General features: G+C 41.4%; 2 protein-coding genes across 3 annotated transcripts; one reads left to right on the top strand and one right to left on the bottom strand.

Moving 5' to 3' along the window:
- Window positions 1–1591: 1591 nt before the first annotated feature.
- bri3 (brain protein I3) lies at window positions 1592–7811 on the bottom strand. The gene is made up of 3 exons (XM_077532413.1): window positions 6912–7811; window positions 5592–5700; window positions 1592–3504 (listed from the first exon to the last, which is right to left on the bottom strand). The coding sequence occupies exons 1-3, from the start codon at window positions 7081–7083 to the stop codon at window positions 3372–3374; spliced, it is 414 nt and encodes a 137-aa protein (XP_077388539.1). The 5' UTR covers window positions 7084–7811; the 3' UTR covers window positions 1592–3371.
- Window positions 7812–10527: 2716 nt separating this feature from the next.
- tecpr1b (tectonin beta-propeller repeat containing 1b) lies at window positions 10528–25749 on the top strand. 2 transcript variants are annotated; one of them, XM_077532386.1, is made up of 26 exons: window positions 10528–10703; window positions 10846–10907; window positions 12130–12362; window positions 12508–12690; window positions 12827–12949; window positions 13026–13148; window positions 13714–13888; window positions 13980–14080; window positions 14159–14260; window positions 16298–16425; window positions 17344–17921; window positions 18960–19063; window positions 19144–19299; window positions 19614–19763; window positions 19974–20131; window positions 20256–20383; window positions 20705–20798; window positions 20882–20978; window positions 21575–21654; window positions 21967–22023; window positions 22094–22268; window positions 22526–22661; window positions 24478–24570; window positions 24635–24741; window positions 24816–24935; window positions 25053–25749. In XM_077532386.1, the coding sequence occupies exons 3-26, from the start codon at window positions 12138–12140 to the stop codon at window positions 25182–25184; spliced, it is 3525 nt and encodes a 1174-aa protein (XP_077388512.1). In that variant the 5' UTR covers window positions 10528–10703; window positions 10846–10907; window positions 12130–12137; the 3' UTR covers window positions 25185–25749. The 2 variants fall into 2 exon arrangements, with proteins under 2 accessions (XP_077388512.1, XP_077388506.1); XM_077532380.1 differs by having other exon boundaries at window positions 13026–13157.
- The last annotated feature ends 894 nt before the right edge of the window (window positions 25750–26643 follow it).

Below are 26643 nucleotides of genomic sequence, written 5' to 3'. Positions count from 1 at the left end.
TGGAGGGCAGGGCGTCAATGCAAGTGAATTAGAAAACAATCAGTGTGACCTAGAAAATAGGTCAAACTGCTGATAAATCAGCGACCAATACTATGGTGAACTTGTGCGTGGCGACAGATGCTATAGCTCAAACAGAGATGAGATCATTCTTTCGGCTGCTGGCAGCGATTCGAAACCAGGCGGAAGACAGTGAGGAGTGAAAGACGAGCACGTCGGCCAGCGTGAAACTACGACGCAACTGCTTTGCACCCATAAATAGTACGAGGATATGCTTAGATCATTTTATAGCAGGTAGTTTTTCTCTTTTTCATATACAGTGGGTCATAACATTAACCTCTGATTTAAAATCGAGGCAGACGTGATGAATGTGCCATATTATCTTTAGTGAAACAATCATTCATACTTTTTTTTTATTTTTTTGCATAAGTACTCAAGTAATTTTGAACAAAAAGTTAACGACTTAACGTGATTATCACAACACTTTAACTCGGGCTTGATCTCTGCTGAAGAATGTGTTGTAAACGTCCGGTCTGTTTGTTAGCATCGAGCAAGCTAAGATAGCTTGAAGACTTTGATATACAGCAAGACGACAGACGAGCATATCCGGACACAAATGATTTTATGATTTTAAGGATTTTACCTTAAGCTTCCGCTCCTACTTCGCCCTCCAATGAACTCCATTTTTTGTAGCGAGCGGCACCAAACGGCTGGTTTCAATGAGTCGCAGTAATATAGTGTCCTACTCGGGATGTTTTTGTGACACTTGACACATTTCCCACCTTTTAATGAAAACGCTCACCGAAAATCAAGCTCTCTACATTCATTTGTTATAGGAGGCCTGCCCTCCGGGAGGCGGAGCGGGAGCTAAGCAGCGACGTCAGCTGGAGGGCGAGTGATGGTGTGGTCAATATATATATATTTTTTTTAACAAGTTGACAGTATGTGCTGGTTTCCAACACCCCCTTTTTCTTTTATCGCTCAGTTTCTTAGACCCTATTAGATTTGGCAGAGGCACTTAAAATTGCAACTCAGAAGTCAATTGTTAAAGGTTCAAATACATACTTGACATTCCACTGTATTCAGGTCAGACTATGGCTTTATTTCACATTTGTTCTCCCACAGACCTTGACTGCTAAGGGCAGAGTTCTCCATCTCTTATCTGCCCACGTTGATATCTTTTTACAATGTTGTCTATTTCTCGTTGCCCTCGAGCTGCAAGGAACAGCCCACGGCATGGATGGGCCGTTGGTGGCTTGTGGGCTACAGGCAGCCCCTGCACACACTCAAAGTGGCCCTTTATTACTACATTTTGAAAATTCTATATATCAAAAAAGAAAAGTTGACTATAGCTGATCAATGTTTTAATAAGCGTTCACTGCTACATGGTAAAAATCCCTTACTCACCCCAACTCTGATATTAGAGGGTTTTGCGTGAAACCACTGTGCATGAGGAAGAACAAACTATCAGAGACAAAAAGTGTGAGAATACGTAAATGGAAAAACTTTGCATTAGTGTACAAAAATCAGTGGTTAATTGAGCTTTTTATGGGGGTGGGGAACAAAATGTTATGAAAACAATCAGTCCACAACCTGAGTAGCATATTTTTAATATAAACTCTTATAACAGTACATTAAAAAAAAGTAAGAAGCTCAATCATAGCCGCATGCGTACTTAAGTTGTCAATACTTTTTTTTTTTTTTAAGATGACAACTTTACTGGGATGGAAGACGTTTTGATTGTCTTGCGGAAAAGGAAGGGGCCACTGAGACAAATCCAGCTGTTTTATTTTTGAGTCATTTCTGTGCTCTCAAAAAAAAAGAAAAAAAAAAGTCCACTTTCAAAAGTGATGGAGGTGAAAGTACCTGAGGTTGGCAAGTTTTGGCCCTTGGAGAAGATGCAGGAGGAAAGAGAGAAGATAAAAAAAGCAAGCAGTATAAACAATGAGCAGTGCAAATATGGCCCCCGGAGATTAATACGCTGCAGGCAGCTGTTCATTTTGTTTACATCCTTGGTTGTCCATCCAAAAATACGGGATTGGTCAGCAGCACTGAGCCTCAATGTGAACACAAATTTACAACAACAACAAAAGTATCGCTTCAGTTCATGATTGATGAAGAAAATACTGCCTTTAAATGATATCATCTGAATCTACATTTTAGCATGTTTCATGTCAGCGACAGCAGTGTGTGATAAAACAAAAACAAGGTATAAAAATACTTGATTTTTATACGCACCACTCACAGAAAATTCAGGATATTGGGGTTTGGGGTGAAATTTCAGGATGTACATAAAATGTGTGGAAAGAGGGAAGGCGCTGGTGTCGTGCTTTGTTGTCAGTCACAGGTGTGCGCACATCACAGTGAAAAAGGCGGAAGCCTCAATGTGGACAGGGTTTTTGAGCGAGTGGACATTTTAGAGAGCCTCATCGTCAGTCACAAGTGTGTGCATGCCGCAGTGAGAAAGTCGGACAGATAAGGGGGGGCACAACTTGAGTACACCTTGACGGCCACTGTGTGGACTGGGTCTTGGCGCAAGTGTGGCCATTTCAGAATGCCTCGTTGTCACGGCAAGGGCCCTGCTACAACCTGGCAGGATATACTCCAGCCACCGGAAGCTTTAAGCAGTGGGGGATTGAAAGTGACCTTCTCTAAACTTTTGAACTCACATCCAACTGTTTGATTCAGTACTTTTTGCAGTTTGTTTTTAAACAAGGAGCTAGATATCAAAAGAACCATAAACGAACCAATATACATTTCTTGGTTCAATTTAATTATTTTGTATTATCTTGTATGTTATGTGTGTTGACCCGTTTCAAATTCATGTGAAAATTAGTACTTTTTTTTTTTTTTTTTTTTTTGTCCTTGGCTCATTTTTTGTAAAGATGTATCAGAACACCTTTCCAACTCATATACTGTTCCAAAATTCATTCACCATCACCTTGTGATCTCATGAGCTAAACATTTTACCAGAGGTACGAGTAAGTCACTAAATCACCAACAATTGATCATAGGTAAAATAACAGGAAGGATGTTTTCGGAGGGAAGTGCCTACTAAGTTCAAAAGTGTCACTGGCGTCATCAGTAGGTTGAAACAGAGAGACTACAAGAATTTTGCCATTCAGCTCCTTGTTAGAGAAGAGCTGGTTATGCAAAAAGTACTTCTACATTGAACAGTGGACATGATGCACATGCCAGAAACCGCCACTGCAAGTTTCACATTCAGCAGTACAAAAGTTTCCAGAAGATCAAGTGAAATTCACCTGTAAAGGCTACAGTGCATTTAAAGTTCCTCCTGAAAGTCATCCTAAAGTCCAATATCCCAAACTTTTTGTGCTGCGTGTATGCGTTTTTGACACATTGGTTTGCTTGGTCTATCCAAAAGTGGCGCCGCAGTTGGGACATCGCCTCTGTCGCAGGGCGAAGCAGAAGAGGATGCCAAGTGGGAAGAAGAAGATGGCACACAGGATTCCCAGGCAGGTGAAGTCGTCCTCCAGAACGCCAACTCTGAGAAATCAAATGGGGAGGAAAGGAAAAAACATACTTATTAAGCTCCCTGTAGTTTGCTCAAGCACTATTTGTGAGGCCAATACAGTAATGTCAGCATTGTAACTATTTGTGGTTGGCACAACTACAGAATTTCTCATTTTTTTCCCCCAGCTTACATGATAGCTTGTGTGAGTGAGTGAGTGAGTAAAAAAATCTGCGTGCAGTCAAGTTGCCGTGGGAGGTGACGTCATGCAGCCAACAAATTCACCCGGCCCCGTCTGCCGACAGTGAGTGACACGCCCCCCGCAACCCCCCTCTGCGACTGGCTGGAGGGGTACAACTGTCTGTCCACAGAAACATCCCGCTGTTGACAAAACAAACACAAAATGGCAAAGATACAGGCTGGGGGGGGTGGTGTGTTAGGGAAAAATCACCACCACACATTAACAGAAGCCCAGAGGTGTAGATTGAGAAGGAGTTGATGGGTATACATCCTGTATTTATATAGTGCATTTTCCTGAGTGAAAACGGAAGACCCCGCCTTTAATGTTCAAATTATGAATAATGTTACAATATCAAAAAAGGTCTGCACAAAAAAATGTTGTGGGTTTATTAGGGGTATAACAAAAAACGATTTGAACCGGAAATCTGGCTTTGAGTTTAACGATGCGAATGCGTGGAGTCCCGTTGCGATCGATTCATTGCCATGAGAATTAAATGTCCTGGTTGAATGAGAATATTATTTACAAGCAAGCTATTGAATGCATTTCCTTGACTCCAAGTCACGCAAGACTTTGCCGGGTTTATTTGTGCATGGGTGAGAAAAACAAAATCACATGAGACTTCACTGTTATGCGACATCAGATAGCGCTGCAGCGAGTTTGGGATGGAAGTTGAATGGACAAGATTCAAGATTCGGCAAGTTTAATGTCCAAAGTATGGAGTAGAAGTTTATTTTATATGAACAATGGAATGCTGGATAAAAGTGTCGTATGTACAAAGACTGTCAACCTGCGCTCGTACACACCGCGAGAGACAGATGTACCGTACGTACACGCTTGATGAGCTGGTATGGATCCCGTGTTCCAACCGCGGGGACTTCTTCCAACACCCGCAACTTAACCAGAGGAAAGGTAATAATGTACTTAATAACCCGGTTTAATGTTAAAGACTTAAGCCATACAGCGCTGTGGAGGCTTTCAGAACATGATAAAAACAATAGCGCCCCCGTTATGATGTGCAACTAGATTCATGTCTGACAATCACGCCGTAATGAGTTGTTTTAAACCAAGGTATTGAACGAGTCACACACAGGCAAAAACATAAGCAAGTGAGCAATAAAGTGCCAGCCCTTATTGCTGATAATGGAATATGATAGTGATGATCAAGCTCAGCTATTTTTTCACAAGATGAACCTTGATAAGCATTAGGTATACATCGACTTATTCACTGCATGTATGGGTAGTATACAGGAGCTGACACAAGAGTAAATTTAATAGAAAGTAATACTGGTATCGGCAGAGGCTCCGATACTGCATTAAAACAGTGGTATCGGTGAGTACTAACAAGTAACATGCCGATACCATACACTAATATAGGACTTTGGATGCAGCATCTTGCGTCTTGCTCGTGCACAACATTCACTGATATGTGACATGTTCACTGCATGCCGACCTAAGATATCCGATTGGCCCTTGAATGCTCTGAACCAATGGCAGGATACATCTTCATATTCAACCACTGTTTTGCCATTCTGCTAGTGAATTAGCAATTTACCTTTCACCTCATGTGACTCGGCATGTGACTAACAGGATGCTGACTGATGTACAGTTAAAAAAAACAAAGTGTGAAAGCCACGTCCGCTCACAAGATACAAAATATGTGAGTGTGTGCGTGTGCAATTGCTCAACCTTACATTAACCAATGATGATGGTGGTTGTGTCAGTAAAAAGACAGGCTTAAAGGCTTTGTCACGGTGACCACGCGACACTCACATTACGTCGTTCATACAGATGATTTTTTGTTTTGTTTTGTTTTTTTTTCTTACAAGTGGCAACATCATCAATGTGTAATCAGCTTTATGTGTGTGTTTTGTGTGTCTTTACCTGCAGGCCGGACAGCCGCCTACCACCACAACGGAGGGCTGGATGACCGTGTAGGTTCCAGAGTAGGGCTGATGGGATACAGCTGCTCCCAACTGGCCGGCGGGGTAGCCTGCGTTAAAAAAGAAACATGCACAATGAACTTCTTAAGAGATGGAAAAACAAAACAGGAAATTTGCCAGAGCAACTTATCAATGTCAAGCTGGATTAAATGCTCTCAAATGTGGCTCTTGTAATGCATATATATAACTGAAATGCTAAAATATTCCCATAACTATACTAACAATGTAAATGTATCGATTGGAATTTGGGTGAGCAACTCTCAGGCGATATTGACATTAGTCCCGTGAGCTACTTATGTGAACTTTGATACAAAGTTTGCACGTGAGAGGACTGCTTAACACGTGCGGGAAAAAAAGTGAATGGCTCTCAAAGTCACTGTATGTGCTGTAATCATTAACAAGTCGTGCAGCGTTATGTTACTTCAACACGTTGTATGCAGACCATGCTGGAAATGCCACCCTTAGCACTATATAGTGGTTTATGTAGTGACTTTGCCGTGTCAGTTGTATTTAACTTTTTTTTAGTACGTATGTGATTAATCTTCAAGAACTGTTTGTTTTTCATATTTTACTACTACAGTATTTAATTGTGGTAATAACTGGGGTACTTTGAGACTTGGCTATAATATACACGTATTTTAAATACAAATTATGACTTTTGTAATTTTTAAAAGGTGATGTTTGGGATTAAAAAAAATAAAAAATTGGGAACCAACAAGGTGTTTATCTGTCGTGGTAACCATATAAAGTCCACAATATATAAATCCCTATACTGTACCGTATAGTGATTAGGAATGAAAGAATGTGTTTTAAAAAAAAAGAAAAAAAAAAAAAAAAAGAAAGGGAAATAAGAAAAACTGAAGAAAAAACAGTAACTGCAGTCCTACATCAGGATTTGACCAAAATTTTCACCCTTAGAAAAAAAAACAAAAAAACAGCAATCCTACTTCCGTGATACAAAGTTCCGCCCCGACCTTTCATTGCTACATAAACGACCATACTCAATCATTAACTGCAAAAACGTGTGCGTTGCGTATTATATATGGCCTAAAGATGTATAAACTTGATGAACGCTAACTTTTTTCGTACATTTTATTCTTTTTTAGTGACGCTCGAAAGCAAAACAAACCGAACATAAACGAATCCGGAAGTGCGCGGTGGTGACTCATCTCCTCAAAGTCTCGTTTCGTTTCATCGCCCCACAAATGACACCACGAACGTGAATGCGACCGTTGACCCACAACAGACTTGCTCCTCTTACCATGGCCGCCTTGTGGGTAGTGGTAGGGCGGCGGGGCTGCGGCTGGGATGGCCCCGTAGCCGTGCTGCTGCTGCTGCTGCTGCGGCGGCAGCAGCGAGGGGCCATACTCGTAAGCCCCGGGGACGGTGTTGTAGGCGGGAGGTCTGTCCTGAAGAATGGGTTTGCTGTCCATGTTGGCCAAAGTTGTACGGTTCACTACGTAACTTTATGGGAAGGACGCCGAGGTGCGTTCACGACTTAAACAGTATATCGTCAGCCCTGCGCCTCCCAAAAAAACAAAAACAAAAAAACATACACACAAAAAAACAAAAAACAAAACACGACACTGGTTTACTAAAAAATACGCTGCGTCAAAAACGAAAGTTGGTCGCTCTCCATACGCTAACTTTGTACGTCGCGACGCACCAAAGCACAGTCTACAACATCAACGTCGACACAGGAATTATCAGAGTTAACTGAATTCCATCGTTGCTCCTTCGGCGCCAAGAACAACAATCATGTGTCACCAAAGCACATTGTAACTCCGATCACCTCACACGGGCTTTTCTCCCCCTCTCTCTCCCTCGATTGTCACAGGAGAAGAATCATGTGATGTGCGGTTGATGCTCCCCTGCAAGCTGTAAGCGCCCAGGCTTCTTAAAGAGACATTACAGCAAAACACGCCTGTTTCGATTTCTCCAGTTTTTATGGAACAATCAATTATCATTATATTGATTTGTTCGGCAAGAAAGTGCATATAAAACACAAAACGACTGTTTTAAATCATACATCTTAGACTTGTTTTATTTTATATTAAATAAAGAGATAACCATCACTTGTCATGAAGGCAAAACTACGGAATGTTTTTTCTTTCTTTTCTTAAAAACAGAAACACGGAATGATTTGCATAGTCAAATAGCGCAAGCCATTTTCGGCCAAAGGCATCTAGGCAAAGCAACACACACAACTTTACTCCTTCATTAGATTAGGCTGTAACATTAATAGCGCAAATATCAATGCCATGGGGATTAAACTGATTAAAGGTCAAAATAACGGCATACCCTGTGCAATGTTGTTGTTTTTTATAGATATATTCTCTCCACTCATTCATACAAGCTTACATTATGTAAGTTTCATGGTCTCCCAGATGGAGGAGTGAACCCACACCAACCGGCACCGAAGGTAAGTGACAGTTCCACTCCTCCACCTGGAGTACCCTGTCCAACGTTTGGCCAGCACGTAATCAGTCTGTGACGTAGGCGTGCTGCGGGGGCGTCACTAAATTACTCGTCACTAGACAGGTGGATGCTTCGCTCTTGAGGAGAAGCCGAGTGAATGCGCACAAAATTTCATAAGCAGCTAATGAAGACTGGTAAATAATAATGTACAAGTTTAAAGAAAACATGTACACATTATTATGCAAAACTAAGCAAAAATGTCAGTGTTCAATTCATTAAAACAATACCAAGACAGACAAAATGTTCTATTTCATGAGTTAATATTGTAATACAAATACAATTAACCGCTGCAATTGTCAGCTACAAGGTGGGTGGAAGCGTTGAATGTGGTTACTGACTGAAAACACACTGTTTTCTGTGAATTACTTTTGAAGTCGAAGAGATTCCATTTACATTTTGGCGTGTACGTGCCAAAATGGTTGAAGAAAACTACTACTCAATGATGATTAAATTAAATAATAAAAGTAATACTAGTGAAGTGATGGAAGCTCATAGCAAGACACACAGCAACGGCCGTCCTGATGACAAAGGGAAATTTTATTGTCCTTTTTTTTTAAAATTATTATTATTAATAAGTTACATGAATATGTAATTAAATTATGGCCACTGGCCACTTTATAATGAACTTTTCCAGTAATTATTTTTGTATTAAAAAAAAAAAAAGTAATTTAGGGGGCCTTAATATCAGTTGTTATATCTTTGAACATCTTTCTGCCAAGTTTTGCAGTGAGAAGGTGAAATCCATGCTCGATTGGTCACAGATTGAGTGATTAACTCCACCATTGAAGAATATTCCACTTCTTAGCTTTAAAAAAAACTCCATGGATTGCTTTTGCAGTATGTTTTGGATCGTTGTCCATCTCTATTATGAAGCACCGTCCAATCAACGTTGCTGCATTTGGCTGAATCCGAGCAGAAATAATATCCCTATACACTTCAGAATTCATCGGGCTGCTTCTGTCTTTTGCCATATCATCATCAAAAAAAAAAAAAAAAAACACACACACAAGTGACCAAGTTTCATTGAAAGACATGCATGCCGATGCCATCAAACTAACATCATCATGTTTACAGAAGATGTGGTGTGCTTTGGATCATGAGCTGTTCCAATTCTTCTCCAAACTTTCTTCTTCTCATCATTCTAGTACAGGTTGATCTTAGTCTCATCTGTTCAAAGAATGCTGTTCCAGACCTGGACTGACTTTGTCAGGTGTTTTTTTGGCAAAGTCAATTCTGGCCTTTTTATCTTTGAGGCTGATTAATGGTTTACGCCATGTGGTGAATCCTTTGTATTTACTCTCTTGATGTCTTCTCTTTATGGTAGACTTACATACGGATACACCTACTTCTTGGAGAGTGTTCTTCACTTGAGTGGATGTTGTGAAGGGGGTTTTCTTCACCATGGAAAGGATTCTGTGATCATCCACCACTGTTGTCTTCCATGCATGTCCAGGCCTTTTTGGGTTCACAAGCTCACCAGTGCATTTTGTTTTTCTCACAATGTACCAAACTGTTGATTTGGCCACTCTGAACATTTCTGCTCTCTCTTTGATGGTTTTGTTCTTTTTGTGTCAGCCTCAGGATGGGCCGTTTCACCCCTATTGAGAGCTCCTTTGACAGCAAGTTGTGTGTCCACAGCAACAGAATGCAAACGCCACACCTTGAATCAACCTTTTAACTGCGTATTTGATGACAGGTTAATAAGGGAAGGGCCCATGTTTTTATTTTTTTATTAAAAAATTCGATTTGGCAATATCGCGATATTACAGTAAGCAATTATCGTCCATCCATCCATTTTCTTGACCGCTTATTCCTCACAAGGGTCGCGGGGGCTGCTGGCGCCTATCTCAGCTGGCTCTGGGCAGTAGGCGGGGGACACCCTGGACTGGTTGCCAACCAATCGCAGAGCAATTATCGTATCTATTCAATATGTGGCTAAATCGATATCCATCCATTTTCATAATGTGATTAATTAAAAATGAACAAATATACATAGTTTAATTTAGCAATTAAGGGAACTAAGGGAAAGTAAATTCCGACAACCTCTAAACAACACATTGTGATAGTGATGCAACAATGTGCCCCCCATTCTATTTCTATGTTTTTCATAATTATCTATATCTATCCATGTCTGTATTTAATTGCTTAGTTTAAGCTCAGCAAACAATTTGCATGAGGCTATATTGCATTCTTAAATACAAAAGTATTTTCTGAAGTATCTTTGCTAATAATTATGGAAACGTAAGACAAGTCAGGCTGAAAAGTACACACCTTCAGTATTAAATAATTAAGAACACTCACCCTTGGTGTAAATTATTGAAATATTGCACGTCAATCAAGCAGCATCAACTGTCACGCGCTTCCGGGTTGAACCAATAAGAGCGAAAGACCAGCCGCACCTCCTTTGCGGTGTTTCAACCAATCGGAACGCAGCTACCTCCATTTCCTGAGTTGTAAACCAGCATTCCGCTGCTCTTCAATTCAAAACACCATTGTGGGAAAATGTTGGCGTGACTCAACTATCTTGGACTCCGAGTGAGTCGCTTAATGGAACTGCAGACACACGAGAAACTAAGTAAGTGCTGTGGGTTTAAAAAGAAGAGGGGAAAACGTTCAGAGGCTAAAAGCTAGTGGATATGTAAACAGCTTATAGACTACTTTGCGGTAAACGGTCCAGAGGTCCTATTATTGCTAACGTGGGTCTCTATCTTCCACAGGTATGCCATGACGCCTCCTTCCACATTCCCTTGACAACCGCGTATCGGATACCAACATTCAGGTAGGCTACCAGTACCACTGCACGCTTCCTTAACAATGTTAACAGTGAAGTCTACATAGCTCCCCGTACGTTAATAAAATATTGTAAATAGTTGTGGTTTAAAGTGCAATGCGAAAAACAATGACAATACGAAACAAAAGCCCATTAAGGCCCGTTAGGAATCAGGTATCTATATCACGGATTACGTATATAAAGCGAGGTTCCGGTCCGGTGTTTCAAAGTAAAAGACAAGAACAGGTGTTTAAAACTAATGAGCAGGGCTGTGGAAGGATTCAGGAATCAATCATACACAACTCCCTAATCATAATGTTGGGATTATTATACAATGAATCTAACAACCGTGAATAGCTAGTTTCTGCAAATAACTGAGACATTCAACTAGAGCTGATTATAATTGCTTATATTAATAATTTGACCGAGAGGTGTCAAATCCAGGTCCAGCAAGTAAACATCATGCCACATTTTGGTTTTAGCCACAGGCGCTTCTAATCAACTGGCAGGTAAACAGCTGCTACCTGATGGTTGAGTAGAAGCACCTGTGGCAAAAGCCAAATGGTAGTTAGGGTTTTTACTTCCTGGACCTGGTTTGATAGCCCACAAACTATGATCCATAACTTTAATGGCATTTCACACACTTTCAAATGTCTTCAAACATTGCTTTACCCTGTATAATACAGTAAACGGTTTACCTCAAATCATGCTATTTTAATCTTGCAATTGCACCCTGTGTTTGTCATCTTCCTTGTTTGTTTATTGTTTCCTGCTGCTATCTGAAGTTTGATAACCGTCTTATGAAGCAGTTCAATAACTCCATGTTTTCCTTCTCCAACACACCTGAATCAAATGATCAGCTCATCAGCAAGCTCAGCAGAAGCCTGATAATGATCCTGATTATTTGATTCAGGTGTGTTGGAGGGAAACATGGAAAACAGGCAGGATAGGGACTCTCCAGGATCTGACTTGGAGACCCATTTTCTAAGCATCACTCTGTAACATCTGGACATAATCGGGGTGCAACAGTATGCAGTTGGTAAAGTTAGGCATTCAAAATAAAAGCACCGCAGTATTGTGGCGTATACTCAAAGATAACGTCACAGTGCTTTTGGACGTCAGAAAATCTCACCATGAGGGATAATCTTAGTATAATCATAAATAATATAACTTTATGGTCATGTATAATATATTCATGTCTCTTTGTACCTGTCTGTTCTATTTGGTTTAGGGACCACCATGTCAATTACACTGCTGTGGGCTGTAGACGTGTACGGGAGGGTGTATAGTGTCTCCACCGCTGGCCAACGTTGGGTACGCGCCGACGACGAACTTCTGGAGCTCAAGCGCGTCACCGCCGCGATAGGCCGCTGCTGGGGCATCGGGTGCGATCACCACGTGTACCTTAACATGATCCCTCACGAGACAGCCATCCGCTACAGAGAGGAGACATATGAAAACCAGGTCAGAATGAGCTGACAGTTTGATGTTCAAGTTTTCACTTTATTCTTCTCCCTTAGGTGAACTTTGCCTTTGAGCAAGGGATCCCATCAATCTATGTCGAATCCTGTTCATGTGGATGAAAAAATTCTCCCGTGTGCAATTTCAGAGGTGGAACCCTGTGGACGGCTTCACAGATACGCTCCTGCCCACCGACCGCTGGCCGTGGAGCGACGTGACTGGGATGAATCCTCAACCGCTCCACAGCTTCCAGTTGCCGTCCCGCAGCTGGGAGTGGGAGGGGGACTGGTATGTGGACCACAGCTGTGGGGGAGAGCCCAGCCAGACCGGGGTGAGAACACACACGCTTCCTATTTACTGTAGCTCTGTTAAAACTGGCTTGATTATCCGAAATAATAATGTCTTGACGATTGGCAAGATGATGAGGGAACGGGCAAAATACTTTTTTTATCCATGCTTTCCTGCAGGGTTGGGAATATGCCGTCGACTTCCCCGCGAACTTCTCTCCTGACAAAAAGTGGAACTCTTGCGTACGTCGGAGGCGCTGGATCCGCTACAGGAGATATACAGCACAAGGCAGCTGGGCCAAGGTTTGGACTCGACTTTGTTTTTAATCCACTCGCTCTAGTCCTGTACTGCAATTTGACAGAAAAATCCTCTCTGCAGATCCCTTTGGACCACCCCAGGAAGCCCCCGCTACCTCTCAGTGACATCAGCTGCGGTGGCTGGGAGATGAGTGACGAGTCTGGGAGGTATCCTTACCTTTGGGCTGTGTCCCAACAAGGACAGGTCAGAAAGGTTGCAAAATTTTGTTGTTTTCCATGGTAAAATGGGGCTTCAGTTAGTTGGAGTAATGTCTTGGGTAATATATTATATACAGTATATTTTTCTTTTCTTTTTTTTTTTTTTTTTTTTTAACATGTATTGTGCATAATCATAGGTTCCTGTTATTCAGCAGTCTTCAATTTTATTTGTTCAGCACTATTCACCAATAAAGAAAATAGTGTAAGAGTTGCAAATCTGCTTGTGATAAAACAAAATTTCAAGTTTTAATATTTTTATCTATACATCTATCTATATTTTATGCCAGTATTTGTTGCTCATAATGATATCTCGTTTATAACCATGTTGTTTGCACAATAACAAATGAATAAATATTGAATATAGTTTTTATAAAATGCATTTCAGTTAATTGTCATTGAGGTAAAATCCTACAAATAAACAACACGGGCAGAAAAAGCCGTTAAGGCTTTTGGTCACAAGGGGGCAGCATTACTTCAAATAACATACAGTACGGTGCTGTACATGGGCTTTAAAAAGCTGGAATAGTCATGTGATGATTGCTTTGTTTCAGGTGTGGTTCAGGGAGGGCATCCACCCTCGGGTCCCAGAGGGCACCAACTGGGATGAGGTAGAGGTGCCCAAGGAGGTGGCCCAGTTATCATTGGGTCCAAAAGACCTGCTGTGGGCCGTTCTGTGGGATGGCAACCTGTTGGTCCGTACGGGCCTCAGCCTTGACAGTCCCACAGGTCAGCGGCCACCTCTGTCCCTGTACAGATTTTTGAATGACACTGGAATTTACATGATGTCAATAAAAGTCTCATTTTGGTCCTCTACCAGGCACATCATGGCTGGAGGTGGAATCACCTGCAAAGGAGGTGGAGACCCTCCACGTGTCTGTGGGGGTCAGTGTTGTGTGGGTGATCACTAAGGACTACAAGGTGAGTCACGTTGATGATTGCATCAGTGCAAGGTGGTAAAAGCTCTCTCAATGTCCGTTTTTGGAATTCCATTCACAGGTGTGGTTCAGGCGGGGCGTCAATTCCCATAATCCCTGCGGCTCGGGATGGATCAACATCGTTGGCGAAATGATGATGCTTGATGTGGGGCTCAACGACCAGGTTAACATGTTTATTATGTCATCATAGCTGCTGAATCTGCATTCACTTAATTCAAGTCAATGTTCATCATGATTTTCAAAGTTATTTCCTCACTCACTGGTCACATTATTAGGCACACTTGCATATTTGATAAGAAATCAGATAATCTTCTGCACACACAAAAAAAAATCCATCATTGTTCCCAGTATGTTACAAGGGTCGCTAAAAATTCTGATTTGCCTCATAATGACCTGCACGCCGTCCTGTTGTTCCTGTTGTAATGTTCCCAACAGAATTTTAAAGATATGCAAACTTAAATAAGTTTTTCAGGAAGTGAATTTCTACAGGTTGACAGCTCTGCATTAGGGGTGGGAACCTCTGGGTACCGCACGATACGAGATGCGATAAAAGGCTCACGATAACGATTATCTCGCGATATGACGATACCGCGATTACAAATATATTGGTTAGGTAATAAATCTACGATAATCTATGATAAAACTACTCGAGACATAAACTGATGTTTTTTCAATAAGAAAATAGTTCCTTTTTCACAAACATTTTACCAGCTAGAAATGAACGAAGCGCCCCTTGCTCTTCAACATTCAACAAGGAAACTGTGAGTAATTTTGCGGACTTCCTGGTTTGGTCACAGCTGCATATCCCGTCCCCAAACACAATGTCACTCTGACTGGTACGGATTGGTGGAAATCAATGGGGTTGGTACAAGATGTATTGTCCGGAGGTTGTGAACTCACAAATATCGCGAGAATTCATCTTACAGAGCAAGGTTACACGTTGTCACCAATCTTTGAAAAACAACTTAAATTAATAGAGCTCAATTGCAACTTTATTTTTCTACTCCTCTTATCTCATTCTAAGCATGTACTCTTGGCTTGCATGGCACCACCGTGCCTCTAAGAGGCCAACGCATGCACAGCAGGAACAACCAGTGTTTTTGTTGTTTAAATGACTATTATATTCATATAGTCGTTTTAATTTGTTACAAATTTATTTTCTAGTTCTTTCAAGTTAGATTTAAATGTGTTATCAAGGAATTTTCATTGTTGTACAGACACATTTCCACATGATATGGCATGAATATGCCACCCGAGGTCCCCACCTTAGCCCAGTAAGTCCTGAGACTCGTGTGAATAAAAATAGAACAACAAAATAAGATGCTTATTCACTCATGGTTTGAATTGTACAAAGATGTATTACAGCGAAGTTGTGGCTGCACCAGAATGAAAATCCAAGAGGCTGGATTTTTACATAATCAGAAGTCATTTTCTACATGACAAAAACAAGAGTGTTCAATGAATAGGCATGTGGTTGTGTTAGTAGTTTTCTCAGGGAAATCTAAATGATTTGGGTACTTGGCCAGCTAAATATTTTGAGTGTAAACATTTTGTGAACACTTTTTAAATAAGACTGGGTTAGCCATCTGCTAACTGTATCCGTTGACATGATTAGCTCGGTCAAGGTTGGGCTTGCTTCCAAGAGGATTTTACTCTGAGGACTTTGCTAGCGTTGCAATGCCACATCTCACTCCGCCTCCTTCAGCCTTAGAACACCCCACCTCAGACACACACACAACCACCCAGCACCCCCGCGAGTCCCTGTGCTCCTGGGGCAGTCCTGTAACACGAGCGCGAGCGGCCTCTCCAGCTCCAGCACCTCCAGGCCAGCCTTATATATATCCACCGGACTATGTTCCCACCGGTCTGACATATGGGACGTTCCCTAATTAGAAGCTCGTCATCAAATCCCATATTTCATATTTCAGGGCTGCATTTAAAGGCGGAGCTGGTGTGAGTCCTGTGCCAGTGTTACAATATATGGCCTTATAAAGTCACAAATGCATCTAGTCTTGCTCATGCATTTAGTGTATATGTGAATGATTTTATTGTCATTTCTTTCCTTAATAAACTTAAATATCCAGTTAGTTTTAATGGGAATGCATTTTCATCAGTGTGTTATGCAACCATGAGCCCACAACAATTTAAATTGTGGTGCGGATTCTAAATAAAACAAGCTTTTGTAATGTTTTGGTGTCAGGTTTGGGCTGTTGGTGAGGATCGCGGCTTGTATTTCCGAATTGGGGTTACGCCATCGGAACCAAGTGGCAACGGCTGGATCCCTGTTTCTGCTGAGTGGGGCAATAGTAAAGAGAATGTCCCACCCAGGTCTGTATGTATATTTAGCCGAGACATTGAACACAATGCAATACAACGAGTGGCTTGACTAACCTCAAATTAGAAGTGGAAGAAAATGGATGGATGGAACACAAAATTGTGACTGAGTCCTCTAAACCCCGCCTAGCAACATAGGCAGTTTTTTCACTGGCCTGTGGGGCAGTTATTACTGAGCCCTATGAACTCTGCCTAGCAACAAATGATATCTGCCTCCGGAGCAATCTTTTTAGTCGTGTGTAGCAACATGTGGCTATTTTTCTTCCATTGACTCATGGAGCAGTTATGTGTGATAAGTTCTAACAAGTAGGTAATATTCATTTTTCTTAGCAAGACACAGTGTCCAATCACTGGTGGGCTATTTTTGCATTAATTGAAGGCAATTAACTTCAAAGACCCTGCTGGTTTTTATTTTTTCGGTACAATGCAAGCTGCAAAGGCTAACGTTAACTGCCTGTGTAAACTTAACGAGCAATATCGATTCTGACGCCTGCGTATCGATACATGTATTGTAATGAGGCTCGCAACGATATATTGCCGTATCGATTTTTTGAGCACACCCCTACTATGAACTATGCATGTAGCAAAAACTACCTTTTTTTTTTTTTTTTTCCCCTTCATTGGCTAAAAGGCAGTTATGATTGGGCTCTATTAAGTTCTACTCAAGAAGAAGTAGCAACATTTTTCAGCGGGCTATGAATTCTGCCAAGCAACAGTTGACAATTTTGTTCAGCAGTCTCGCAGTCAGCACCAATTTTAGGCTCGTTATCTGTTTAACAGTTTACAATGTGGATTCATTGGCAGGGACAATTGCCTTCTGGTGCTCTCCAAATATTATAAATCATTGTACAGTACCTACTGGTTGGTGCCCTTGCTAACATTTTTTTTTTTTTATGTATTTTGCTCTCAAAGGGCCGGCTGTGAGTTTAGTAGCCAGCTGACAGAAGCCTCCCAAGGCTCAGTGGTGAGCTGCACTGACTCTGAGTCAGAGTTGGGCCCGACAGAGCCGTCAAACAGCACAAGTGATGCCCCAGTCCTGGAAGCGGCAGCCCCTTCAGTGGTCCCCTTAGGAGGAGTCTCTGTCACCCCTCTAGAAACACAAAATACTCCCATAGCACCTAAAACCCTCATCCCCGCAAGCGACAGCTTCATCAACAGTCTGGTTTCGGACCGTAACAAGACCTCCACAAACCAACAGTCTAGTGCGCTGCTTGAGGAGGATGGGCAGTTCTCCCCAGCACAGATCATCATGAGCCCACAGGGCTCTGGACCCGGTGCACCTTGGAGCAACGTCGACCTGGAAGGTGCCGAGGCAGCTCGAAGCACGCAAGCAGAAAGGCCTCATTTGGGCAATGGCAGCGCCCCCTACGGACTGGGTCTGGAAGGTGCACAAGGTGTCGGGGAGGAGGACGGTCCCGTGTGGGCCTGGATCTCAGGAGGGGGCTGCAATGTGGATGCCGCCTCCCAAGTCAGCTGGCTCAGCGCTACAGGTACAAGGACAACTTATTTGTAATTAACTACTAATTTAAAGTATGATTGTGCCAAATTGCGTGTGTGGTTTTTATTTATTTTATTATTTTTTTTTTAAATATGAGCTCATTACTCAAGTGATTTCGTGACTGGAGTAAAGTATTGCATATTTGGGCAAAGAGAGCCACAGCTGCTGATTATTACTGCAGTTTACTGAGTAGTTATGACCTTAATGTAAGACCACTTTGTTTTTTTAATGCCTGGAACCACTTAAGGCATTTTACCTATAGAACATACAATGAACAAAACAAAATACAACTGATTGATTCCATAGTACAGTACTTGATGTCCTCTATTTGACCTGCTGATTCCCATGGATTTTGGTTACTATTAAGAAAACTATTTAAAATATTGTTGTCAACTATGTTTGTCCAAACAAATGTAGCTTTAGTTATATCTGGTGTTAAAAATGAGCAAAACACTGAAACAAGGCTGGTCTATTTTTTATTTTTATTTTTTTCCCTGTAACTGCATTTGTATGTCTGTATTACATTGCCCAAAGATACCTACGGTTCACGAACCCGAAGGGGCAGCACAGTGTCTGTTAAATTGAAGCAAAAATCGATGTAGCAAAAATCGTAATTTCTTTACGTTCTGTTTGTCTTTTTATATATTAAGTTTTAGTAATATTATACTAAGTTTTGAACTCAATTAATTGTATTTATTAATCACAATTTCATTATCAATCAAAAATAAATGTGATAATTGCTTTTTCCATAATCACCCAGCCTATGAGTGCAAGCATAGAAGGAATTAAGCTACTGTCTCCGGCCCCAGTGAAGGGTCTTTTCAGACATTCTGTACATAAAATTATCAAACAATCAAAATTGTGATGCATGGACCATTTCATCATAAACACTCACCTTCTTTGTGTGTGTGTGTGTGTGTGTGTATATATATGTACATTGTGTGTCTATTGTGTAGCTTGTGCTCATATTTACTGTGCCACATCAGTGGTTTTGTTCCACATCTGTCTGATTTTTGGGTATGCATGTCAGGCCCACTGGTCAGCTCTTTGTCACTGACCCCGGTGCAGTCTTCAGCCTGGAACGAGCAGCAGCACAGAGAGGAGATCAGCAAGAAACCTCTGGAAAAAAGCAACGTACGTCAAGTTTTGTGTTTTATTTTTCTCAGCGTGCTTGTACATTTGTTTGTTACCATGCGTGTGTATCCCTCCAACAGTCCATCTGGGTACGTAAAGGCACGCTACGTTGGTGGAGAGACTGGAAGCCGCAACGCTGGGTGGACGTGGCCGTGGCTTTGGAACAGTCCACAAAGTCCGACGGGAAGAAGGACTGCATCTTCTTTGTTTACTACACACAATATGATGAGAAAAAGGTAGCTTTAAAAGATTTGTGTTTGTTTGGCTAATGTGCACAGGTTTACTTGTCCTCATTTACATCTATTGATCAACGTATTCTATTCGCGGGGAAGTTTCTCATGATAACAATGCTGGGTTAATTGTGGACACATAATATGATGAGGTGGTTATATACATTTAGATGGTTTTCAGTCGCAATGAGTCTCCAAGGGAAAACGATAGCTACAATGTGGCCTGCAGTGGAAATTACTCTTAACATCCCTGACCTGATTGAGTGATGACCTGGTGACTCCAGAGTTAACTCTGCCACCCACCTTTGCTCAATTTGCAGTACCTTCACATCTTCATCAATGAAGTGACAGCGCTGGTTCCGGTGTTGCGGGACTGCCACTATGCTTTTGCTGTGTACACGGGCTACAGGACCAGACTGAGGAGTCCCTTGGTCTTGGCAGCCCAAAGTGAAAAGGACATGAATGACTGGGTAAGTTTTCAAACTACAATGTTACCCTGCCATGTGGCGGATAGGTGCTCGGTGCGAGTCGTGAAAATTTGTAATTGGCTCCCCTGTCCCCACCCCCGTAAAGAAAAGATGGTGGCAAACGTCACATAAAGTTCTGTGAAGTCACGTCAACAAATCCTTCTAACCATAATGGTATGTTGATTCTCTCATACTGATGTTTGTATTATCCAGCTGAGCTTATTGTCGGATGTTTGCTGTGAGTGCCGTGGAATCACAAGTCCACCATCCAGACAGGCCCTGTGGTCCACTACGTCCAAAGGGGACGTTTTTGTCCACGAGCCGTCCTTTTCCCTGGAGGCTGCCACGCACACGCTGTCATGCGATCTCATGTGAGACTGACACCATCACGGTCTTTTATTTTGATTAGTGCCAACTGACTACTAACAAGTTTGTTTCTTGCTGTCACGCTGCTCTAACGCACTAACTCGCTGCTTCCACTGTTTGGCGCCGCAGGTTCTGGCGTCAGGTCCCAGGCCACCTGCGTTGTGTAGAGGCTAACAGTCTGGGGCTGGTGTGGGGCATCGGGTGGGATGGCACGGCCTGGGTGTACAGTGGGTGCTCTAGGCAGCAGGACAACCTGGGTAAAAACGCATTATCTCATTAGATTGTTCAGGCATCATCATGACTGTTTATTATTCTACTATAATCAGATATATTTTTAAAGCGTCAGTGCACAGACTCTCAGTGGCGGGCAAACGAGCTGGGCTACAGACCATTTACATTATCCAACCATCTTGTACTATTTGTAACATTAATTTTAGCCCTTGAGCACAAATCTATGCCCATACTAGACTAGTAGATGCTAACAATTAATAGGTTTGTTGTGCAAAAATAACTTGCTTGCAGTATGGGACTTTTTATTATTTATGTATTTAATTTATTTATTTATTTTTGGGTGTCAGGAGATGAAGGTGACGTGCACCAGCAGACTGACATGAGAAGTGTGCATGTGTATGAGAATCAAAGATGGAACCCTGTGACGGGCTACACAGACAGGTAGGACCATGACGAAATCAACACAAATATATGACATCTTCAGCCCGATTGTTTGTTTTTGGTTTTATGTATCTTTCTGCCAGAGGACTCCCCACTGACCGCCCCATGTGGAGTGATGAGAGTGGACTGAGGGAGTGCACAAAAAGCAATACTCAACCCCCTTCCCCTCAGTGGACATGGGTAAGTGGGGATTTTCTACTGATGTCAACTTGCGTTGTGGAGTTTGTCACTTTTTTATTTTATTTTTTTAAATTGTGACTGCCACATCTGGCCTAAAGCGTAACTGCAGCCTATGTGTCAAGCTTGTGCATTTTGCGTGTGCGAGTACATGCACTCAAATGAACTCTATTTTTTTCAGTTTTCTTGAAGTCTATAAGCTGGAGTTTGGGCTCCGCTCGAATCCAGCCTCTTCTTGTTTTTTTGTTTTGTTTTTGTTAATAATATATAATATTAATAATTCCTTAAGTAGTCCTTATTTGTTTAAGCCCATGGATCACTTGGAATTGATAACTGTGATCTCTGCCTAGCAACAAGTGACCAGTTTTTCAATTGACCTATGGGGCACTTTATGTTTGAGCCCATTGAACTCTCCCCAGCAATAAGTGGCTTTTTAATTGGCCGATTGTATCGTTATGAAGTATGTTAACTCTGCCTAGCAACAAGTGGCTCGTGAACACGAACTCGCACTCTGTAGCCTGCCAACATTTCCCATTTAAATTGTGACATTTTCTGCTTCATCCACCTGTCAAGTGCGGCACCATTTGGCTGTGTTGCAGGTGTCCGAGTGGGCTGTGGACAGCAGTGTTCCCGGTGGGACGGACAAGGAAGGATGGCAGTATGCTGCAGACTTTCCCGTGTATGTTCCAATTCTTGCATCAATCTTAGGAAGTACTTTCCATTAGTTAGTAAATACCGTAACAAAACTAAGTCATGCTCTGAATTAAGATGTAGATCTTCTTGGTGGGTCCAAGTGGGGCTGTGATCATTGATCCAACTATATTTAGTTGTTTGAGCTGAATGACAGAAGGCTTATTCTAGGTTGTAGCAGCCGGTTGCCATTTTGTAATGTGAATTACTGCCACCTGCAGGATTGGAGTAGTAAAGCTATAATTTTCCAAATGAATGACAGCATTTAATTAATTACTTTTTTAATCTTTTTTTTTTGTAGAACATTTCATGGCCACAAAACACTGAAGGATTTTGTTCGGCGAAGACGTTGGACACGGTAACTTCACACATGCACACACTTGACAAAACTTCCAAATTACACGCAATGAGAATATTTGTGTGTCCAGGAAGTGCAAGATCACACTGAGAGGTCCGTGGCAGCCGGTCCCGCCCATCGCTGTGAGCGACATCTCCTTGATGCCCTGCCTGGCCCACAGCAGCATGGAGCAGGTCCCCCTGTGGGCCCTCAGCGACAAGGGGGACGTACTGTGCCGGCTGGGCGTCACCCCACAAAACCCAGCGGTGAGGACGCGTCCACTTTGTGTTTGTGTAGTGTTAGCGTGCTATTCTCAGTGGGATAAGGACACAAGTCCTCCCTAAAAGGTTTATAATTGCCTAGAGATGGCAGCATAGCATAGAATGAAGCGCCTCACCTCACTTCCATGTAGTTTCTTAGCACTAGGATGGCCCCACCCCCAACATTACTTATCCAGTGGTGTCTCGAGACTGAATTTCTTTTTTTTAATTATTATTTTTTTTCTTCTTTTGACGTGTTCCAGGGCAGTTCATGGCTTCATGTTGGCACGGATCAGCCCTTCAAGTCCATCTCCATCGGTGGCGCCAATCAGGTGTGGGCCATCGCCAAGGATGGAGCCGTCTTCTACAGGGGCTCTGTGTCGCCACAAAACCCGGCAGGTAAGCCATTTCAATTGAATAATACCGAACTTGCACCAGATTTCAGTGTCAAATTATTCTGTTTTAAGGAAAACACTGGGAATAAAATAAAATAATCAAGAATATGGTGCCTTGATTACAAGTTCATATTTTTCTGTGTCCAAGCTAGTCACTTAATTGACTTGTATACTTGAAAAGAATTGAAATGCCATTTGTCTGTTAAAGCCCCCAGAAAAAAATCTCCTTTTGTTTTTCTTGAAATAAACAAAAATAACATTGTCGTGTCATACATAATAAAACCGAATGTAAAGAAATCAAGTGTGACTACTGTACATACTATTTGCCATATTTTAGTTTTCGGGTGTGTGACTTTTAGGGGTGTGGCCTAGTAAATGGTTTTTATCCTAATATGACTTCGTTGTTAAATTATGAGGGTTTGTCTTACTATATTCAAATAAAGTAAAGTAAAATTTGAATACATTTTTGTCCTTGTATAACGTTTTTTTTTTTTTTTTTTTTTGGTAATACTGTTTCATTCTTATAAAATGGTATGGTAATATTTAAGTATGTTCAATTCATATTTTTTTTTTTTCTCCCCCCAGAGTAATACCAGTATGAGTACTCAACTCTTGAAAAGTCACTGATATCAAGTACCGATACCACTACTACTTTTGATACATAACATTTCTCAAAAAAAAAAAACATAATTAAAAATAAAGATCTATGTATCACATCTAGCATTTTTTTCTTACAATTGCATTCTAATTCCGTAAAACTTCCATAATAGAGCTGCTGATACCTGAATCAACAGCCGTCACAAGTACCAATACCTTGAAATAAATCGGAGTATTGGGCTGATACCTACCACCACTAGGATCACTACTCACCCATCTTTAACTCAACTCAACTCAACTCAACTCAACTCAACTCGACTCAACTTTATTTATAAAGCGCTTTAAGAACAGGCATTGCTGTATACAAAGTGCTGTACCTAAACGTAAACATCAGTTTTGCAGTAAACAAGAACAAAGCAAACATTTTGTGTGAATAGTTTTTTGTTGTTGTTTTTTTTACACAAGTAAATACATTTTACATACTTTTTACATCAGTAAATAAGAATTAGTGAATAAAGAGATAAATAAGTAGACTAAACATCGAACTCGTACACACCTTAGTAGTAATATAGCCTTATTCTTGTAAATGAATATCTATTATTGTTACAATTTTAAAATAAATGATAGCTACGAGTAATATCGGTACTTGCCCATCCGTAGAAATATTACAGCCATATTCTTGTAAGAAAAAAAATAAATCCTATTGTTACAGCCAATAAATGTTTTTTGTTATAGTACAACTAAACCTTAACAATTAAAGTTACTATATAGTATGACTGTATATAATTTTAACACTTTATCCATTTAAAATTCTGACTTTATTCTAATAAAAAATTAAATCTTTAAATATTTTTGTGCTTATTACTTCAACATTGTTCTTAAAATATGTCGTGTTAGTAAAATAAGTATTCATAAAATACAAAAATCATAGTAATATAAATATATTGCCACTTAATTATATTTTTTTTCTTGTAAAATTACCACTGTCCTCAAAACTACTACTATTAATAATAACAATAATAATAAATTATGATGATGATTATTATCATTATGATCTGTGATTGGCTGGCAACCAGTTCAGGGTGTACCCCCGCCTACTGCCCAAAGCCAGCTGAGATAGGCTCCAGCACCCCCCCGTGACTTTTGTGAGGAATAAGCGGTCAAGAAAATGGATGGATGGATTATTATGATTATGATAGAAGTTTGTCGTGTTACCCCCACAGGCGAATGCTGGTACCACATCCCCTCCCCCTCCAGGCAGACGCTGAGACAGTTGTCTGTGGGTCGGACGTCCGTGTTTGCAGTGGACGAAAACAGTGAGTAGGATCTCGACTGGATTTGCATTTCAAGCCTTTCAAAATGTAACCCCCCCCCCCCCAGGTAACCTGTGGTACAGACAGGGCCTGACCCCGAGCTACCCTCAAGGCTCCGCTTGGGAGCTCATCTCCAACAACGTCACCAAAGTCTCGGTGGGACCGCTGGACCAGGCCAGTACCAACCGCAACACCAGCGGAATGTTTTGGTTGTTTGAAATGTTAGATTTTTTTTTTTTTTGCTTTAGGTGTGGATGATTGCTGACGGAATGGCGGGATTCCCTGCAGAGACTCCAGGGGCTGTTTGTCACAGGCTGGGGTTGGGACCCATGCAGCCTAAAGGTCAACTGTGGGACTACGGCATCGGGGTGAGTCATTACAGACGCTCATGTGACTTTGTGGAAACAATTTGAAGAAAGCCAGTTTGTCCAAATAGTTTTAGCGCCACTGGTTAATCGCAATTATGTGTAAATTTTCCTCCTCAGGGAGGATGGGAGCACATCAGCGTGCGGGCCAACTCTGTGGAGGCCCCCCGCACGCAACACCCGCTTCCGACCGGACCGCCACCGCCGAGCCCGCTCCCGCCGCGGGTCAACGGGGCTGTCGTGGGTGTGTAAACGCACTCGGTCCTCACACCTCATCCTCTTGTTTGTGCCTGGATCCGCAATGTGAACGTTCGCGCCACAATCATAAATGCACAATCCTCATCATCACACAGGCAGGCTGTGTTGGGAATCACTCACTAGTGAGTCAGCTTGAGGTATCCCACAATGCATCTTGAAACATAGTAAACAATGCTGGTCACTACAAAAGCAATACAGTATATCCCATGATGCATTGTGCTGATATGATATAAAGCTTAAGGTCCTTGACTTGCACTTAACTTTTTTTTTCTTTTTTTTTTCTCCCCCACATAAGTGTTACTTTTGCCCATCGAGTACACAATTACTGCATTAGTAATTTACCACTTAAAGTCCCAAATACCCTTCTGGAAATTAATGGTGAAAAAAAAAAAAAGTATTCTATTAGTGATGACAAAGAGCCACAAGGCAACTTTGCCACGCTAGTACAACAAGTAACTAGTGAGGTAAAATTGTGGACTAGTGGAAAACTATGTGCTACTAGTACTATTATTGGCATTTTACATCAAGAATATTAAATAAATGCTGACACTGCTTGAAAGCTGTTTGAGTATTCATTGGATGTTCTTGCTATCTAGCTTATGGTTTATGTACTAGTGGAAAATGTTTTACTAGTAAGATGCACTTGGTTGTACTATACAACCTAGTTAGGGAATAGTGAGTGATTCCAAACACAGGCTCAGTGATTTTTGTTGGACAACTGACAAAAAAAGGAATAATACCAAATATTGTGCATGTTTGCATCTTTTTCTGTGTTTTTGTCAATGGCTTTAATTCAAACACAAAACATCCCGTCACCATATTTTAAGGGCTAAAAGTACCGAAACATCCCAAAAGGTCTTTTCAGTTTGTTTTTGTGTCTTGTCATATATTATGCATGTTATTTATTTCATTATTATTTATGTATGTGCTTGTCTGATGTGGTTTTTGGGCCCGTTTGCGACACTTGGTGGTGTTCCTTCCCCCCCCAGCAATTGAAAATGTGATATGAAAAGACTGTAAATACAGAGAAATGATGGGATGGAAACATTGCTCGGGATTCTGCAATAATAATTCTAATAAAAATATGAAATGGTCTTCCTGTTAGCATCAAATGCATCAATGATGGCTATGTTGTCAACATGACTTGCGTGGAGGCATTATTGTAAAATATCAAATAAAAATACGAAGCAAAAATTACTGTTTATTTTTTTCAATTCAAACCTTTTGTATGCACGTCACACACCGTACAGGGTTAATTTCCAAAGGGACTTTCACACTCTTAGGTCGGCCTCCATTGTCCTCTGAATTTGGAAGTTGGACGGCTTGGAAGTTTTGTTGGAAGTTCGAGAGGGTGGGTTGAGTTATGGGGTCTGAAGTCTGCAGGAGTTGAAAACGCACCCTTCCCCACCCCCAGACATGGACCATGTGTTTATGTGTGCTTGGGGTCTTGGAT

The sequence above is a fragment of the Festucalex cinctus genome, chromosome 1 (genome assembly GCF_051991245.1).
Source record: "Festucalex cinctus isolate MCC-2025b chromosome 1, RoL_Fcin_1.0, whole genome shotgun sequence".
In the NCBI taxonomy this organism is placed as follows: domain Eukaryota; kingdom Metazoa; phylum Chordata; class Actinopteri; order Syngnathiformes; family Syngnathidae; genus Festucalex; species Festucalex cinctus.
Note: the sequence above shows the minus strand (reverse complement) of the source record. Positions and strands in the feature narration are given on the sequence as shown.

Excerpts from the sequence above, each read along its gene's own strand:
- tecpr1b (XM_077532380.1), top strand. The coding sequence starts at position 12,138 with ATGTCAATTACACTGCTGTGGGCTGTAGACGTGTACGGGAGGGTGTAT. Across the intron at positions 12,691-12,826 it reads GAGAGCCCAGCCAGACCGGG|GGTTGGGAATATGCCGTCGA; the intron begins GTGAGAACACAC and ends GCTTTCCTGCAG. Across the intron at positions 20,979-21,574 it reads CTTCCCCTCAGTGGACATGG|GTGTCCGAGTGGGCTGTGGA; the intron begins GTAAGTGGGGAT and ends GCTGTGTTGCAG.
- bri3 (XM_077532413.1), bottom strand. The coding sequence starts at position 7,083 with ATGGACAGCAAACCCATTCTTCAGGACAGACCTCCCGCCTACAACACC. Across the intron at positions 5,701-6,911 it reads CTACCCACAAGGCGGCCATG|GCTACCCCGCCGGCCAGTTG; the intron begins GTAAGAGGAGCA and ends TTTTTAACGCAG. Across the intron at positions 3,505-5,591 it reads GGCGGCTGTCCGGCCTGCAG|AGTTGGCGTTCTGGAGGACG; the intron begins GTAAAGACACAC and ends TTGATTTCTCAG.